Source organism: Bos indicus x Bos taurus, chromosome 14, assembly GCF_003369695.1.
Source record: "Bos indicus x Bos taurus breed Angus x Brahman F1 hybrid chromosome 14, Bos_hybrid_MaternalHap_v2.0, whole genome shotgun sequence".
NCBI lineage: Eukaryota > Metazoa > Chordata > Mammalia > Artiodactyla > Bovidae > Bos > Bos indicus x Bos taurus.
Genome location: NC_040089.1, coordinates 2,555,465 through 2,572,596, shown reverse-complemented (window position 1 = coordinate 2,572,596; position 17,132 = coordinate 2,555,465). Strand labels below are relative to the sequence as shown.

General features: G+C 61.9%; 1 protein-coding gene across 1 annotated transcript; it reads right to left on the bottom strand.

Annotated features, from left to right (window-relative positions):
• Window positions 1-7,941: 7,941 nt before the first annotated feature.
• GPR20 (G protein-coupled receptor 20) lies at window positions 7,942-9,676 on the bottom strand. The gene has a single exon (XM_027560719.1). It carries the CDS (start codon window positions 9,287-9,289, stop codon window positions 8,036-8,038), a length of 1,254 nt encoding a protein of 417 aa, XP_027416520.1. The 5' UTR covers window positions 9,290-9,676; the 3' UTR covers window positions 7,942-8,035.
• Window positions 9,677-17,132: the final 7,456 nt, after the last annotated feature.

The following is a 17,132-nucleotide window of genomic DNA, read 5'->3' as shown; positions in this document are numbered from 1 at the left end:
TTACGATTCTCTTCTCCTGCTCAACTGCCAGGCTGTGTGACTCAGAGCAGCTGTCTGACCCTCTCTGGGCTCATGAGACAGTGAATGAGGTTCTTGACCTGGGGAACCGCATATGGCCTTGAGGAGCTCTCAGCTTCCCTGGATCGCACGCTGGAGGAGGAGGCAGGGTCTCAGGGGAGCCCTAGCTGCCCATAGATGCCAGCATCCCCATGTGTCATGGAGTCGTCGACCTTGTTCCAAGCCCACCAAGAGGGTCTGGCTCACTTCCGCTCCTCCCCGTCCATGACCGCCCCGCCCAGCCTCCCTCCTGGCTGGAATGAGGGGCTGCCTTGAATAGTTGAAGGGGTCAGGGGCTTCCTGGGGCAGTGTCAGTCTTCTCCCCGGAGGATAAGGGAGCTGCAGCTCCTCCAGGCAGCCTTCCAGGGTTGCCCTTCAAGGATCAGATGGTAGAGACGATCAGGAGGTCCCAGCCGGCCAGGGTCCCGGCGGAGGGCAGACACCTCGGGTGCCTCTCCCGGGCCAGCAGTGCCACCTGGTGGCTGCAGCCTCCAGACGCCTCCATCCAACCGGCCTTCCCAGGGAATCGGCCCGAGGGGCTGGGGCCAGCCTGGGAGGCAGTCGGCTGAGATCATTGGCAGCTCCGAGAACCCAGGGGTCCTGCCTGCCTGAGGCCAGAATGTCAAAGACAGGGCTTAACCCAGAGGGATGAGAGGATGGAGGAGTCTCAGTCCCTGTGACCAGTGTGTGCACGCGTGTGTGTGCACATGCACACATGCGTGTGGAAGGGGAGGGCAGGGGTCCTGTTGGGAGGGAGGCCCTCAGGTCACAGCTGGCACAGGAAGGTAGGGGACGCTGTGAAGGAATGGAGGGAAATGAGTGGATGTGCTGGGGTCTTCCTCAGGGAAGCCCCATTTCCTGCATTAGCTTGGCTTGTGTTGTCCTTAGTCGCTCAGTTGTGTCCGACTCTTTGCACCCCCATGGACTGTAGCCCACCAGCCTCCTCTGTCCATGGGGATTCTCCAGGCAAGAAAACCGGAGTGGGTTGCCATGCCCTCCTCCAGGGGACCTTCCCAACCCAGGGATGGAAGCCAGGTCTTCCGCATTGCAGGCAGATTCTTTACTGAGTCACCAGGGAAGCCCAAAAAGGTCTTCATTATTTCTTTGCCTGTGAAAGTGAAAGTCACTCAGTCATGTCTGACTCTTTGGGACCCCATGGATAATACTGTCCATGGAATTCTTGAGGCCAGAATACTGGAGTGGGTAGCCTTTCCCTTCTCCAGGGGATCTTCCCAACCCGGGGATCAAACCCAAGACTCCTGCATTGCAGGTGGATTCTTTACCAGCTGAGCCAGAAAGGAAGCCCTTGGCTCAGTTTAATCACTAATTATTGACTGCTGAGTACTGTGGGAAGAGATACATACATATTACACACACACAATGCACATTCACACTTACATATGTATATATAGACAAAAATATGGACACAACACACATCTACATTCACACAGATACACACATACGTGCATACAGACACAACACAACAATGCACACACATGTACATATACACACAGACGCACAATGGACACACATACACAAGTACATATGTATACATGGACAAAACACATGGACATAACACACGTGTACATTTACACAGGTACACAGACACCCAAAACACACACAGAGTACACACACACACACACACACATAGACAAAACAGATGGGCACAACATGCATTCACAGACACACACATCCAGACGCACACAGACACACACTAATGCACACACACATATTACACACACACACACACCCCCCCTTTGGTAGAAGGGAAGGAAACTGAGGCTCATGGACATTGTGTCTTGCCCGTGGCTGGAGAAGCAGGTGTGGCCGAGCAGCCTGATGCAGGTGGGACACCATGTTACCCCTGCCCTGGGGTTGGGCTGTGGCACCCACCCCGTCAGCCTCGGGCATCAAGGTCCCAGAAGCTGCACCCCACAGCTTTGCTCTGGAGAAATGGTGGAGCAGGGTTCAGAACCCTGGACCGCACCCCGGGCCCTAGAACCTGACCCTCAGTCCCCAGCAGGCCACTGGGAGTGGAGCCCATGGGGGTGGGTGGGCCAGGCAGACCCTCGCAGGCCCCGGAACTCCTCCACGGAGCGGGTCCCCAGGCCACTGGTGGCCAGGCCCTGGGGTACACAGGTGCATTTCACCCCCATGGCCTCTGGATGTGAAGGTTCAGCACACTGAGGTCACGCCTTCATCCCTACTTCCATCTGGACCCCATCAGGAGCCCCCACTCTGCCATGGGGTGCCCCTGGTGGGTGACTGGGGATCCCAGGCCTCATGAGGTCACCTCTCTGCCCAAGACTGGGCCCGAGAAGATGAGGAGCTGCAGGGCAGGGCGAGCAGAGCCTCAGGCTAGTTCAGAGACACGGAGCATCTCCCACTTCAGTCCTCTCTGACCTGGGAGCTGAGGGTCTAACACCCCGGACGCCATTTGTTCTGAGCTCCGGATGACAAACAAGGAAACTGGGGCCTGGAGTGGGCAAGGGGACCTGGAGGGACTCCTAGGCCTTGTCTCAAGCCCGGTGAGAGCTGTCTCCGGTCTCAGTTCTGGGGCACCTGTGGTCTGGGGAGTAGGTTCCTGCTATAGGGGGCAGAGCTGGGGCTTGGAGGAGTCCCAGAGTCAGCAGACTCACGGGTGAGCTGGGCTGGGATGAGTGTGTGTGGTTCCAGTGCATGGGCTTCTGTCCACACACCCGCTGGACCTCAGTTTCTTCTTCTGTGACATGGGGCTGAAAGGCCCTGGCCCTGCCAACCTGTCGGGCACTTGATACTTGAAAACTTCCCCAAAACCCCAACCTCAACAGAGGCCCACCTTGGAGAGCTGGAAGCCAGGCCGGCCAGGTGAGGACCAGGAGGGAAGAACCTTGAGCATCTCCTCCTCCAAGAAGCCCTCCAGGCTGCATCTACTTGGCTGGTACCCATGTGGTGTGGTAGGGGGCTCTGAGCTCCCACCACCCAGCTCTTCCCCTAGGCTGCAGGCTCCCTTGGGCCCTGTGAAGTGCAGAGCATTGGCCTTATCTGGGGAACCAGGATGAAATGGGGGTGGGGGAGTTCAGTTCCCGAGGGCTCAGCAAGGGACTAAGGGTGCTGGTGGGCAGCCAGCCACTCTGGAGGGCACAGCTGGGCCCTGTGGTCTGTCCTGCAGCGGGGTGGGTGCTGGCCCTGGGGGCCTGGGGGAGGGACCCACAAGGAGGACAGTCGGGGTTGGTCCTAGGCAGACTGGCAGGGCAATGGCCTGCAGAGACTGAGACCAGGAAGAGAACAGGTGCCCCAAGGAGGCCGTGGGCAAGCCCTGTGCCCTCCTCCTGTGAGTGCAGCCGGCGGGGGCAGGGGTGATGGGCAAGCCAGGGAGACAGCAGGGCCCGAGGCTGGTGGCAGGGAGGCAGGGACATTTCCTCAGGCCTGCGCAGCCCCTGAGCACAGGGAGCCCCTCCCCCAGCATCGGGGCGCCCTCCTGTTTGCTGCCACTCTGCTGACTGGGTCCGCCTCCCTGGCCCACAGCTTTCCTGGCTCCTCTCAGGGGTTCAGGAGGTGGTGGGGGGCCCCAGGCCCGGGGTCACGCAGATCCGGGTGGGGAGTTCTAGCTCCGTTTTTAAGGTGGCATTGGATAGCCTTGGACTGCCCCCACTCCATCACCCAGCCTCAGTTTTCTCGTGAACTGGGAACACAGATCCTTGGGGCATGAGGCCTGCCCCACGGGTGGGAGGATGTTGGGGGATGACCAGCCCATGGGTGTCTTCAGCTCATTCAGGGATCCCCCTCACACCCACGGCTGCCTGAGCTCCCCTACCCGGGGCTTGAGGAGGGGAGGGCAGCGGGGGCAGGTGGACACTGAGCCTCCGGAGGGACTCGGAGAGGACAGGGTGTAAGCCAGGACATCGGTGGGACACCCATTTCTGCAGGCCCCCGCCTCTGCTCAAGCACCAGAGGCCTCCAGGAAGCTGGGGCGGGCGCCCAGGGACATTTCCTGCTATTAATGGAGCTTAATCTAAACAGACCCTAATATTTACCTCTAGACGCCTCCGGCCTCCAAGGGTGCCAGACAGCGAGAGTGACGACCCCACCCAGGCAGTGCCCTCCTCACCCTTGCTTCCTGGGCTGCATGTGAGCCTGGAGCTCACGTTCGAGCCCCCTCCTGGACGCCCGGAGCCTCAGTTTCCCTCTCTGGGAGATGGGGGTGAACACCCAGGCTTTGGGGGAGGTTCGGAGGCGCTTGCTTTGTAAATTCGCTCTGGGAGCAGCAACACAGCCCCTCCCTCGTTGTTGACCCACCGACCCCCGCCCTCCCGCACCCTCGTGCCTTCAGGGATCTGGTCGGATGCTGTGGACAGTCTGGCTAACCTGCCCAGGTCCGAGTTCTGTCCCTGGGCAGGCAGAGCGTGGGCAAAGGTGGAGTGAGGACGTTCACCCGGCTGGTCTGTGTGTGCCAGGGTGGCACACAGCTACGGCGCCACACGCTGCCCGCACCGTACCACCTGTGTCCCCTCCGACCTCACCCTTTAGCGAGGCCCTGGCATCTGCCCCCAGCAGCGATGGCAAAGCCACGACCCCATCACCACCACCACCCAGCCACAGGAGAGTGACAATACTGGGGGCACGCGGGGGCCCCCACCTGGCTCAGTGCCTCTTGGCGACCCCTGCCTGCCAGCCAGGGCGCTGAGTCAAGGGCACGGATTTGAATAAACAGTTTTAATTCAGGATGAGGAAGCCTCGTTGAGGAGACTGTTTACATCAGATATAAATACACAGGCCACCTCACGTCACTTGGGCTTCTCAGAAATCTGGGAAGGGAGGCCGTGTAGAGGACGGTGCGGAGGCTTCACACCCAGCCCTCGTGGGAACAAGTCTGGCCTCTGGCGGCGGCCGGAGCCTGTGTCTCGTGGAGGACACTGTAGTGGGAGGGAGCCAGCCGTCAGGAGGAGGGAGCAAGTGTCTGAGGAAGTGGGGGGGGCTCAGACAAAGTCGTATGCGGTGAACCTCTCGCCCCCAGCCCCCTGCCCACCAGCTGAAAGCCCAAGGAGGGGAGGGGGAGAAGTGGAGAGTAGGGGAAACTGAGGCCAGTGAGCGAGGGTTCTGCACGAGGCCATCAGACTACTCTTAGGGCGGTGGAAGGCTCGCCTGGGGCCCTGGCCTCCTGCGTCCCCACGGTCTTCCAGTCCCCGAGGAGCCCAGGCCGGACGGTGGGATTTCACATGTGGGACAAGGGGAGGGGGCTTGGCCACCCCTAATCTGGATCCCAGTTCTGCCCTGGGCTCTTACCTCCACACGTGGTGGGGACTAGCGAGACAATGTGTGTGAAGCGGGGTGGGACAGACCCGGGACCCAGTAGGTGCCCAATCAGTGTCTGCCGAGAGCCCCCTCCTCCTAGAGGCAGGGATTGTCCCAGAAGAATTGCAACCCCTCCACCCCCAAACACAAAAGTCACCTAGTTTCAGCCATTTACTCTCTAGTATGAATTAAAGTGAGAACCTGACATCGATCAGGACTCTGACCCTGGAGGAAGGGCCACAGGTGGTGCTGGGCTGGGGCAAGCACTGGGCACGGACCTTCCCTCCTCTGCCGTGTGACTGCCCAGATGCCAGCTCGCAGGCCTGGCAGAGACAGAGCTGTCGGAGCCTCCCTGCCTGGACCCACCATTAGTGCCCCTCCCTGGGGCCAGCATCGCTGTCACCACAGGCTTTGCGGAACAGACAGCCCACTCCCGTGTCCTCCTTTTCCGAGACCCAGGCCCCTCCCGTGCCCTGTGCAGCCCTGGGTCCCTGGGGAGTCACGGGCCTGCTCTGAGCTGGGAGGTGGGGGGAGGCTCCACACTGTTCCAGCACACAGGAAGGGCCAAGGATGTTGGTGCTAATGCTAACAACCATACCCCTTTGCTTCTTGAGCATCTGTGCCCAGCACCCCTACCACCCCACTGAGCAGGCCCTGGATCCCCCCAGGCTCCAGCACCCCCACCCTAGCCTTCCCACAAGGTCCTGGGGTCACAGGCCCTGGCCCCGCGGGGCTCCAGCTGATCGTACTGGCCGCGCAGTCTGGCCTGAGTACTCATTCTATAACTCTGGAAAGGTCCTTTCCCTCCCTAAGCCTCAGTTTTCCCATCTGATATATGGGGATATAAATGGTCCTCTTGCCTCCCATCCAGGCCTCGCACCAGGGCCCTGATCTTGGGGGACAGGGGACTCTGCCTGGAGCCACTGATCCCATAGGACTTTGCAGACAAGGGGCAAATCTGGGGCCAAATTCTGTCTCACCTGTTTCACTGGTGGCCGTGTGTGAGGGTAAAGCCTGGTGGCTAGAGGTGCCTGGGAAACTCAGAGCTCCTCTCTCAAAATAGCCATCCTCCCCTGAAACAGCAGTCTAGAGAGGGCTCATGGGAGCTTGAACATTCAACAGAAGGCACATGGAGGCGATCCTGGAGTCCAGCTCAGAGGAGGCGACCAGTGGACCAAGTCAGAGAAATACTCCCTTCTCAGGAAAGGGAGGGGCTTCCCAGGTGGCATTAGTGGCAAAGAACCCTCCTGGCAATGCAGGAGACTTAAGAGACGCTGGTTCGATCCCTGGGCCAGGAAGATCCCCTGGAGGAGGGCATGGCCACGCCAGTATTCTTGCCTGGAGAATCCCTTGGACAGAAGAGCCTGGCGGGCTACAGTCCATGGAGTTGCAAACAGTCGGAGATGACTGAGGCGACTTAGTATGCATGCATGCAGGAAAGGCAGGGAGGCATGATGAGCCAGACAAGAGGGAGAACAAGGGCTCTGTGCGTGGCCAGACGTGGCCTTAGGCCAGCAGGCCCGCGTTTAACTCTGTCTTTGTCCTTGGTTTCGCGTCCACAGGATGGGGCTGGGAGTCTACTGCCCTCCTGGGCCAGCAGGCAGGGTCTTCCGAGACAGTCCCTGGAGCGGGGGGGCTTTGGGAAGATGTGAGCTGTGTCCATGGGGCAGGCACGGGGGCGCTGGAAGAGGTGGGGCTGGCTTTTGATTCTGACTTGCCTATCGCCCAGCCAGGGCACCTGCGTGTGCCACTCAGCGCCTCCCCCGGAGTGGGGTAGAAAATAGCGTCTCCTTTGTAGGACGCAAGTGTCAGCCCAGATAGCAGGGGACTCACAGCGGCGCGCCCCGCGGGGCCAGCCCGTCTTCCTGAGTGACTCACGGGCACCTCAAGTGTGGGCCCTGCAGATGTGAACCCCTCTCGTCTGCTCACGTAACACTTGTGTCCCTTTTCCTTTCTGTTTTAGCTGTTCTGTCTCTGTGGGGCAGGGAGATGACGGGGGACAGGTGGGGAGGGGACCTCTTCAGGTCACCTTTTAAACCCGCTTTGAAATTCCTAGTACCTTAAAAGTCTCTGTCCCTGTTTTGCAGGAACCCTTTCTGGGGGTAGAATGATCCAAGTAGGAAGCCAGCTTCTGGCTCCCCCTGTGGGTCTTCAGTGGACACAACATATACCCTGCTGCTGCTGCTGCTAAGTCACTTCAGTCGTGTCTGACTCTGTGCGACCCCATAGATGGCAGCCCACCAGGCTCCCCCGTCCCTGGGATTCTCCAGGCAAGAACACTGGAGTGCGTTGCCATTTTCTTCTCCAATGCATGAAAGTGAAAAGTGAAAGTGAAGTCCCTCAGTCATGTCCGACCCTCAGTGACCACATGGACTGCAGCCTACCAGGCTCCTCCATCCATGGGATTTTCCAGGCAAGAGTACTGGAGTGTGGTGCCATTGCCTTCTCCGACATATACCCTAGGGATGGCAAATAACCAGCATTCAGTCCGCCATGTCCTCTCTAGAGCCCGTGGCAGACATTGCCAGTCAATCACAGCATAGTGGCCTTTGACCCTATGTCCAGTCAGAGCACTGGGCAGCCATCATCAATCGATCAAGATGAACCCAATCTGCCACTCTAGTAGAGCAGGTATCTGTGCTGTCCCCGACCTGGCCTGCCCAGCTCAGTCCAGACCTTTGGCCCCCTTGCAGTGTCCTGCTGACTACGCGTCAGGCCCGTTAGGCAGGGCCTGTGTGACGGCCTGAGCTCTGGCCCTGAGGATGTGATGGTGGGCTGAGCCCTTGGAGCTCTTGTGGACGCTGACCACGTCGCAGCTGTTGGGCTCGCACTCTGCTCCACGCCGGCCACAGAGGCCGCGGACAGTGGCCTGGAAGCTGCTGGTGACGAAGCAGTAGACGATGGGGTCCATGCAGCTGTTGAGGCTGCTGAGGGTCACAGCCACATGATAGGCCACGAGGCTGGCGTGGTGCGGCATGCCGGGCCACAGAGCCACGGCCACCTGGCGAGCGTGGAAGGGTGTGAAGCACACGAGGAAGATGACCAGCACGGTGAGCAGCAGCTGCATGGCCCGCACGCGGCGCTGGCGGCCCTGGTGCAGCAGGCCGGGCCGAGACAGCGCGCACACGATGCGCCCGGTGAACACGCTGATGACTAGCAGCGGCAGCAGGAACTCCAGGACGGTCAGCGCGAAGATGCGGCAGCAGGGGCCGCCGGCGGTCGTCACGCCCAGCACGGACAGGGTTACGGCGCCGGCGGCCAGCCACACGAAGGCACACACGGCCCTGGCGCAGGCCGGCTGGCGCCAGCGGCGGGAGCCGCCGGGCCGCACGATGGCCAGGTAGCGATCCACGCAGATGCAGCTGAGGAAGAGGATGGAGCAGTGCATGTTGAGGAAGTAGCCGAAGACGTGCGGCAGGGCGCAGCGCAGGCAGCCGCGGGCGCCGTAGAAGACGGCGAAGCGCGTGGGCAGGGACAGGCCCACCAGCAGGTCGGTCACCACCAGGTTGATGGTATAGACGACCGACGGTGTCTTGGCCCGGGTGCGGCAGCCGAAGACGTAGAGCGCCAGCCCGTTGAGCACCATCCCTGCCAGGAAGATGACGCCGTGCGCTGCCATCAGCGCCAGCCACAGGCCCGGGAAGCTGGCGTGCAGCTGCTCGTCCAGCTGGGCAAACCGGTGGAACAGGGGCATCTCCGGCAGGCTGACATTGGTCCACGCCGCCGCTGCCGCCGCTGTGGCATTGGGGGCTGCCCCCGCCGAGGGCCCCGCGGGAGACGTGGAGGGCATGACGGTGGCCAGTGCTCCCCTGGACTGGAAGGAAGGAGATCGGGTTACCCTGGGGTTATTGGAGCCCTGCCCGGAGGCTGGACCCCACCTGGCTCGGCTGCCCACCCAGCACCCCAACATTTCTGTCGTGGTACCTCTGCCTGGCCTGGCCCTGGCACTTGCCAGCATGGAGCTTTAGCCGCATGCTAAACCTGCTCCTCTGAAGCATGGAGCTTTAGCTGCTCTGAACCTGCTCCTCACTGTCACGGGAGATGAAAAGCCTTGCAAGACTGTCACCAGGACTGAGACCTGACAAAGGCAGCCAGTGTGGCAACAGGTAATAGGAAGGCCAAGTGTGTGTGCTGTGTGAGGCTTGTCTCCAGACCAGTTCCTCCCTCAATCGCTGTGCAACTTTAGCTAAGTCACTTAACCTCTCTGTGCCTCATGATGAGTCCCCAGTCTATATCACTGGGACTGCAGAGCTTCTGGGAGGGTTAACTGAACACAGCAGTGCTCAGTGCGTCACTGAGTGAGTGAGTTAAAGTCGCTCAGTTGTGTCCCACTCTCTGGGATCCCATGGGCTGTAGCCCGCCAGGCTCCTCCGTCCGTGGGATTCTCCAGGCAAGAATACTAGAGTGGGTTGCCATTCCCTTCCCCAGTGGATCTGCCCAGCCCAGGATCGAACCCAGGTGTCCCGCATTGCAGGCGGATTCTTTACCATCTGAGCCACCGGGGAAGCAGAGCATCACACTAGTGGGTACCAAACAAAGGAAAGTTCTGCTCCGTGAGAGCTGTGCCCATGGCCGGCCCAGCCCCAAGTCCCCACGCCCATGCATCCTGGCCCCTGTCCTCCGGGCCACCCAACCGTTCTCACCTCCTCCATGGCTGGCACCAGGTCAGTGCCCTGGGTGAGGGTCCTCAGATGGGTCTTTTGCCCAAGGGCCTGGGATTGGGGGAGCTGAGAGTCAGCCCCTGGCCGCCCCGGATTCTTCCCAGCCCGGAGAGACGGCCACCTTTGCTGTCTCGGAGACTCACGTGGGGCAGCTTGCTGCGGCTGGAGCCTGGAGCCAGGTCCCAGCAGCAGCAGCAGCAGGGCGTGAGTTAAATAAACGCCGCAATCCTGGCCTGCTGGCCTAGACTCGGGCTTGGGGGTGGGTGGGGGGCTGCAGCCGCCCACTCTGTTTATGTTCCTGCTGAGCTGTTTAACTTGCTGAGATTTATCCCTTTGTTTATAAATGAAGGGTTAACAGGCTCTCACCCCAACCCTGGACCGGGCTGATCCTCCAAATAAGGACATTTCTGGCTTTTTCAGGAGAAAGGAGAAGGCTTTGGGGAGAAACAGGGAGGAGAGGGGGGCACAGGGGAGGTCCCCGGTAGAGTGTGCCTCCCCAATTATAGGGGGAGGGAAGACGCCCCCATCGTGGTGACCAAGGGAAGTGAGGCATCTGCGTGGACAGCCCGCCCGCTGCCCACTCCCCTGGCCGGCTACTACCTGTCCTTGGGCAGCAGGCTCCTTCTGGCAGCTTCCATCCAGCGGAAGTCCAGCCTGCCGGGGGACTGGGGACTGAAAGCCCAGCCCGGAGCGGGTGGGCAGGGCAGGGAAGTGCTTGCTAGCCAAGGCTCAGGTCCCAGCCCAGCCTGGAGGGAGGCACTGGCCCGGCAGGCCACCTTTATCCTCCACTCTGAGAAGGTGGCACCAGCTGAACCTCCGCCTCTGGGACCCTGGCCCTGGGCATCTGCTGATCCTCGGAGGCGTCTGGAAAGAGTCTGATGCTGCCCAGGACCGTGGCTGGCCCCTCGGGTCCCCTCTGGCATGAGTGGGCCCAGGCCTCCACTCATGGGGCGCTCTGGGAGGACTGTCCTCTGCCTGGGGTCCCCAGCCCCAGACACACAGGGGCCTTGGATGTGTCAGCCCATTGGCAGGCAGCTCGGGGAGTTGGGGAGTGAGAAGGACGTCTGGGGCAGGGAGAGACTGTAGGCACGAGTGGGCAGTGAGGGGAGGTCACGAGGCTGGGCCGTGGGGCTGTGGGCCTCATCCCCAGGACACGGGGGCTCCAGGACCCCAGGAAGAAGAGCGGTGCCCCCAACGTGTCCCTCCTCTCCTGGGAAAAGCCCGAAGCCCTGCCAAGACCCGGGCAGTGCGCAGCTGGCCCGGACACGCGGCAGACCGGTTTTTGACTTCCCCTCCACGTGCTTTCAGTTAGCCGATGTGTCTGCACAGGGTCTGTGTCCGTGTCACGGTCCGAGACAGATAAACATCCCAGGGCGCTTCCTCTGGGAGACAGTTGCAGGGTGACGCCGGCCCCGGGGAGCCCGCCCACCCGGGACAGCCCCCAGGGACAGCTCACACGCAGGCCAGCAGCTCGCTGCAGGCCACGGGCCGGGACGGCGGGCCCGGGGCTGCAGAGGCAGGCAGGTGGGGATGGAGGGCGTCCGTCAAGCACATGCTGATGCGTAGGTGCGAGAGTCTGAGCGGCATTTGGGCCCCACCCCGGGCACAGACCCTGCTCACACACGGAGCTCCGTCCCGCAACACCAGGAACCTGCGCATCTGTCCCGTGGAGCCCGGGTCACGGCTGCAGCCTGGGCCGTCGGCCCTGGCTTCCTACACCCTCAGCTCCTCCTCTTTGCCCGCGGCCGAGTCTGCCTGTCTCTGTGTGATCTGACCCCCACCGTGCCAGCCCACTCACCCACCTCTGGCACGCACCTCTCACGGTGAGAACACGCAGTGACCACTCTCTGGGGCACCTACTGAGCATCGCTTTTGCTTTGTAAGACGAGGAACTCGAATGGTGAGACCCTGGACCCTGTGGCGGTGGACCAGCTGTGGCCCCATGAACCCACGGCCTGGGGCCCTCCCCCGTCTGGGGCTGGGAAGGGGCCGGGCTGGGAGTGTCTGGGCTAAGCAGCCCCTGCCCCGCACGGTCTCAGGTAGGACACTTCGTCTCTGCGCCCCTGGTCTCCATTGTCTCAGCTCCCCGTCCTCCTTGAGGCGCCACGGGACGGGCCTCATACCCCCTGAATCCACTTTGGTCAAGTAAGAGTTTTTCCGGCGGACCCCCGAGCCCTGAGCCGAGCGCCCCCTGCACCCCCCACAGGCTCAGCATCAGCCCCGCCTCACCCCACCCCACACTCCTGCCAGCCTCCAGGCTCAGGCTGTCTCACTCTCTCTCCACCACGGCCCCTCACCCCTTTGTCCACACCTGGCATGCGATGTCACAGCTGGTGCTAGACAGCTAGGGGTGGGCAGGTGGGTGGGCACCGCAGGGAATAAATGAACAGTAACGGTACTCAGCAGGAGGGCAGAAGGAGAAGGGGACGACAGAGGATGAGACGGTTGGACGGCATCACTGACTCAATGGACACGAGTTTGAGCAGACTCCAGGAGATAGTGAAGGTACAGGGAAACCTGGTGCGCTGCAGTTCACAAGTTTGCAGAGTCGGGCGCGACTGAGCAACTGAACAACAAGAAGAGTAACCAGTGGAGGAGGTGCGGGCTGTGGGCCGGTCCCCACTCACCACCAGTCGGCCCGGTGTTGATTAGCCTCTCTGAGCCTCCGCCTCCCTGCCCGCAGTGATGTAGCTGCAGCACCTTCTTTCTGCAGCTTCCAAGTGGGTGCGTGGCATCTGTTCCCAGGCAGAGTGGGCGCTGGTGGTGGTATCTCCTCACCCACTGGCTCCTGGCCTGCTCTACTTACGCAGAGGAAACCGAGGCTGAACACTGCAAAGAGCCTGGGTGCTCAGATACAGCTTAGGGGGAGGCAGGCTTCTGGCCAGAGGTGACCTTGTGGGCCTCCCTCCCGGGCCCCCATGCCCCTCACAGCCCTGCAGGGCCTTGGGTGAGGGTTCTGGCCCTGCAGGGGTTCTCTCTGAGCCTCAGTCTCTTCTCTTGTGATGTGGGGACTGAAACGGCTGCATTGCACTGCCTCTCAGGGCTGTTGTGGGCCTTCTCTGAGACCGAGCCCCTGGTGCAGGTGTGGAGAGGTGGGGCAGGGAGCGGGTGGGGTGCTCTATTCCCCTTCCCCCTCTGGGCGTACAGGTCTGAGCCCTTAGACCCTCTGGGGAGGCATGGGGGGTGAAGGTCGTCTTTTCCTCTCTGATATGCCCTTACCCCCAGGCATCTGGCCACAACTAGCCTACAGAGATGTGGCTGCGGGGGCAGGGGTCCTTCCTGGGAAAAGCCTGAGGTTCTGAGCAAAGCTAGGGGAACCCCGTCCCCCCGTCTCCTTGCACCTCAACTGAAGGAGGACGCCTCAGGCACCCCCCACCTCCGTGCCCTTCCCACGCCGCCCCATCTCCCGCCCCTGCAGTTTTCCTGACACTTCCAGGGCCTCCTCCAGGCCCCAGCTCCTCAGGAAGCCTTCTCTCTCCTCCTCGGCTGACTCTCCTGGGTGTTCTTCCCCGGCTCCTTCCAGCCCAGGACTGTCCCACTGTCCTGACTGCAAGCAATTCAGGTGGGCCGGTTCCTCCAGCGCCCAGGACGGCTGGGCACAGAGCAGCACCCATCTTTCTCTCTGGCTGAGTGAACCCCTGCGGGAGTCTGCAGGGCCAGCAGAGCGAGGCCCCTTTCTCACCCAGGCGTTCGGGGCCCTCCCTGGCTGGCCGAGCCCCTGTGCAGCCCGCTCAGCGTCGCAGCACCTGAACCGGCTTCTGCTCTCAGCTCCGCCTTCACTACCATCAGTCTTCCCAGCAGGGTTAACACCTCCTCCAGGAAGCCCACCCAGCCCCCCTGACCGTCGGGCCCGTGGGTCCCCGTCATTCTCCCTCCCTCGGCCCTTGGCGCGCATCAGTGGTGTTTGGTTCAAGTCCCAGAGCCTCAGTCCTTCACCTGTGATTCTGGGACTGGTGTTTTAAAGGGACAGGTGAGCATCCAACAAATAGCGTCGTCAGGACCGCTGGGGGTGCTGGGTGGATACACAGCTTCAGGCGCCCCTGCGTGGAAGATGCGTAATGACGACAGTGGCCGTGCTGGAGACCCCTGGGCTCCCACCTGAATGGCGGTCCACCTGGGCCTGCCTGCCCATTCTCGGGAGAGGCCCGGGTCACCCCACGTGCTCAGTGCACAGCCCCTCAGAGCCTTTGTGAAGCTCCCAGGGAATAAGCATCTTTTCCTAAGTTACCTGACCCTGTCCCCTCCTGGGGCTCCCTTTCTATCCAGCCTGACCGTCACCCCAAGTGCCCACGCCCAGGGCACTGACGGGGGGTTGTGCCTGCTGCTGCCTCTCACAGCTTTTGCGTCTTTGCTGTGTGTCCAGAAACACAGGCCAAGACCCAGAGGCTCAGGGTGCCAGTAACTGCCCAGAAACTTGAGGGGGGCCCAAGCCTCTCTGACCTCTCACCAGTGTCCCAGGTGGGGGTCCATCCCGACCTCGTCTCGGTTTCTCTTGAATCCATGCTGCTATCCCTGCGTGTCCTCTAGCCGCCCAGCTGCCTGGCAGATGCCAAGCCCACAGCCTGGCTGCCTCCCGCCCTGCCACATATGGGGCCAGGGCAGCCAGGGGCCCTGGCCTCGGCCCCGGGCAACAGGTAGCTGCCTGGGCATGTGACCCAAGATCCCTTGTCCTTTCTGCAGCTCCCACACCTGGAGCCAGGAGGGGCGGTGTGGAGGACAGGCCCAGCCTTCCCCACCAAGGTGCCTGGAACGCCAGTATGGGCCAGTCGCCCTCAGACACTCTGCACCCACATGGCAGTCCTGGGTTTTATAGACAAGGACGTGGGGGCCCAGAGAGGTGAGTGTCACGCCCTAGGACACACAGCGTGAAACTGATGGAGCGGGAAATCAAAGCCAGGTCCGCTGGCTCCCGGCCCAGCAGGAGTGGGATGAGAGTGGGGTGGGTGTCTCTGGACCTGGGGTCCGTGCGCAATTGTATTCTGGGTACACGCAGTAACCTGGACATGCCTCTGCCCCCGACGGGGTGACCCTCACAACCTCCCAAGGCCAAAATAGCCCTTACTGGAGGAACCACCTGCCTGTTTATTTTGCTGATTATTCTTGGTTTCATGGCATCTGCTTGAGAACATGGCCTGCTGTTTTTGGCTAGTCTGAGCATCTGCTTCTTCCATCCAGGGACGGCTGGGCCCTTACCGAGGCCCCAAGGGGGCCAGACTAGCTCTGGGTTGTCTAGAAGGTCTCAGGGGGCACCAGCTGGAATCAAGGTCCCCATCCTGGTCAGGGCTCCCTCCACCCAGCTCAGGGACAGGGTCACCTGGGGTGGCTGGGCGCTGGGCACCTGGCTCCAGCACGCCCGACTCAGCCTCACACCCCACCGTCTGAGAGCCCTTGGCTGAGGTCTTGGCCCTAATGGAAATGCAAGTTTCTCTGGGCCAGGTGGCCCCAGGCATCACCACTCGTGGGGGTCCTGCTGCATGTCAGACAGCCCTCCCTGCCACCCTGGTTCACCCCTCACTTCATCCTGATGCTGAAAGAGGTGTAGCACCTGCCTGTCTCCCCCAGGCCAGCCTCCCTGGGGCGGTGGGACGGGATCCGTGGCTGCACCCGCCTGGCCTCTGCCTAATCCCTCGACCTGGCATACCACTTCTGCCTGCATCACCTGCTGAAGGCTCCTGGCACCCACAACACCCTCCTGGGCTCCCGACACCCCTCTACTGGGGCAGAGCCGTAACCCCACAGTTCATGGGTTGTCTCTGAGATGACCCTTTCCAGGGTCTCACGACTCCTGCCAGATGCCCCCACGTTGGTTTTGCTGGCCTCATTTTGCCTGTTAGGAAGCTGAGGCACAGAGAGGTTAGGTGGCCCATCTGGGGTCACCCAGCTGGGCGTGGAGGAGCTGGGCTTTGAACTCTGCCCTGCACCTGCTGCATGCTGCTGGAGGTTCCCCAGGGCCCACTGTGCCAGGGGCTCAGAGGTCCAGGGCTCTGGCAGCTTGCCCCAGGCCACACAGCTCAGTGGCAAGGTCAGGGGAACTGCGAGAAACACACGTTTCAGAGGCATCAGACCTGGCCTTGAACCTGGTGCTGGGGTCCTGGAGGGCCTCAGGCAGATCTGGTTCCAGCTTGTGGGGCTCACAGCCAGGGGCGGGGTGGGGGGAGGAGGCTAGAGAGTGACTGGTCAGGAGCAGGAGGGGCCTCAGGAGGACCTGGGGAGATAGCGTTCTGGGCGGTGGGATGAGAACAGCAGGTGCAAAGGCCTTGAGGTGGGAGCAGGCTCCTGTGCTCAGAGCACCACAGAGCGGGTGCTGAGAGCCGGCAGGCAGAGCAGGCTTGGCACCCCCAGGGTGCTTCAGGCCCCAGTGCCACCTCCTCCGGAAGGCCCTCCCGGACCACCCAGCCACCTGCACACCTTCACCTTCCACCTGCTTTCTTTCCCTCGCAGCCCTCTCATCACCCGACAGCTTCAAATTTATTTGTTTCTTGCTTTTCCCCTACTGGACTGGCAGCGCCGTGAGGGCCAGGGCCTGGGCTGTGGCTAAAGAAACCAGCGGATGATTTGAGAGCCCTGCAGGGCTCTTCAAGCCTCAGTTTCCTTATCTGTAAGAGGGGCATGCACACCTCATCGCATCAGGTCACCCGCGGACAGGCTCCCAGCAGGTGCTCAGGACACGTCGGGTTCCCCCCCCCACACGCCAGGCCTTGGAAACAGCAACCTCTGCTGTTCCCGAGGCTCAGAGAGGGGCGGCCACTTGTCCGCGGCCACGCAGCTGGGAGAGGACGGGGTGTCCTGGCGACCCTCTGGCTGAGAGTGAGTATATGTTGGTGGAAGAGTATGGGGGCCGCCGGGCAGCCCCAGCCGCCCATCCGAGGGCTGTGCACGCTGCCACCAGCCCAGTCCCTTCGGTTCCCAGTGCTGCCCCGGAACGCACAGCTGCTCCTTGTCCGCCCTGCCCAGCGCCCTGGCCACCGGCCAGTTCCCAACCGGCCCTCCCCCCTCGGGACCCTGTTCCTGCTGCCTTCTCAGGGCAGGCACAGCCGGCGAGCCAGGCGGGGGCAGTGCCAGCTGCAAGGTCTGCGCTGGGGGCAGGGCGGGCCCTGGGCCTCAGTTTCTCCGGCCCTTCAAGGGGAGGGCAGGGCCGGG

Coding starts and splice junctions, on each gene's coding strand:
- GPR20 (XM_027560719.1), bottom strand. CDS start 9,289: ATGCTGGCAAGTGCCAGGGCCAGGCCAGGCAGAGGTACCACGACAGAA.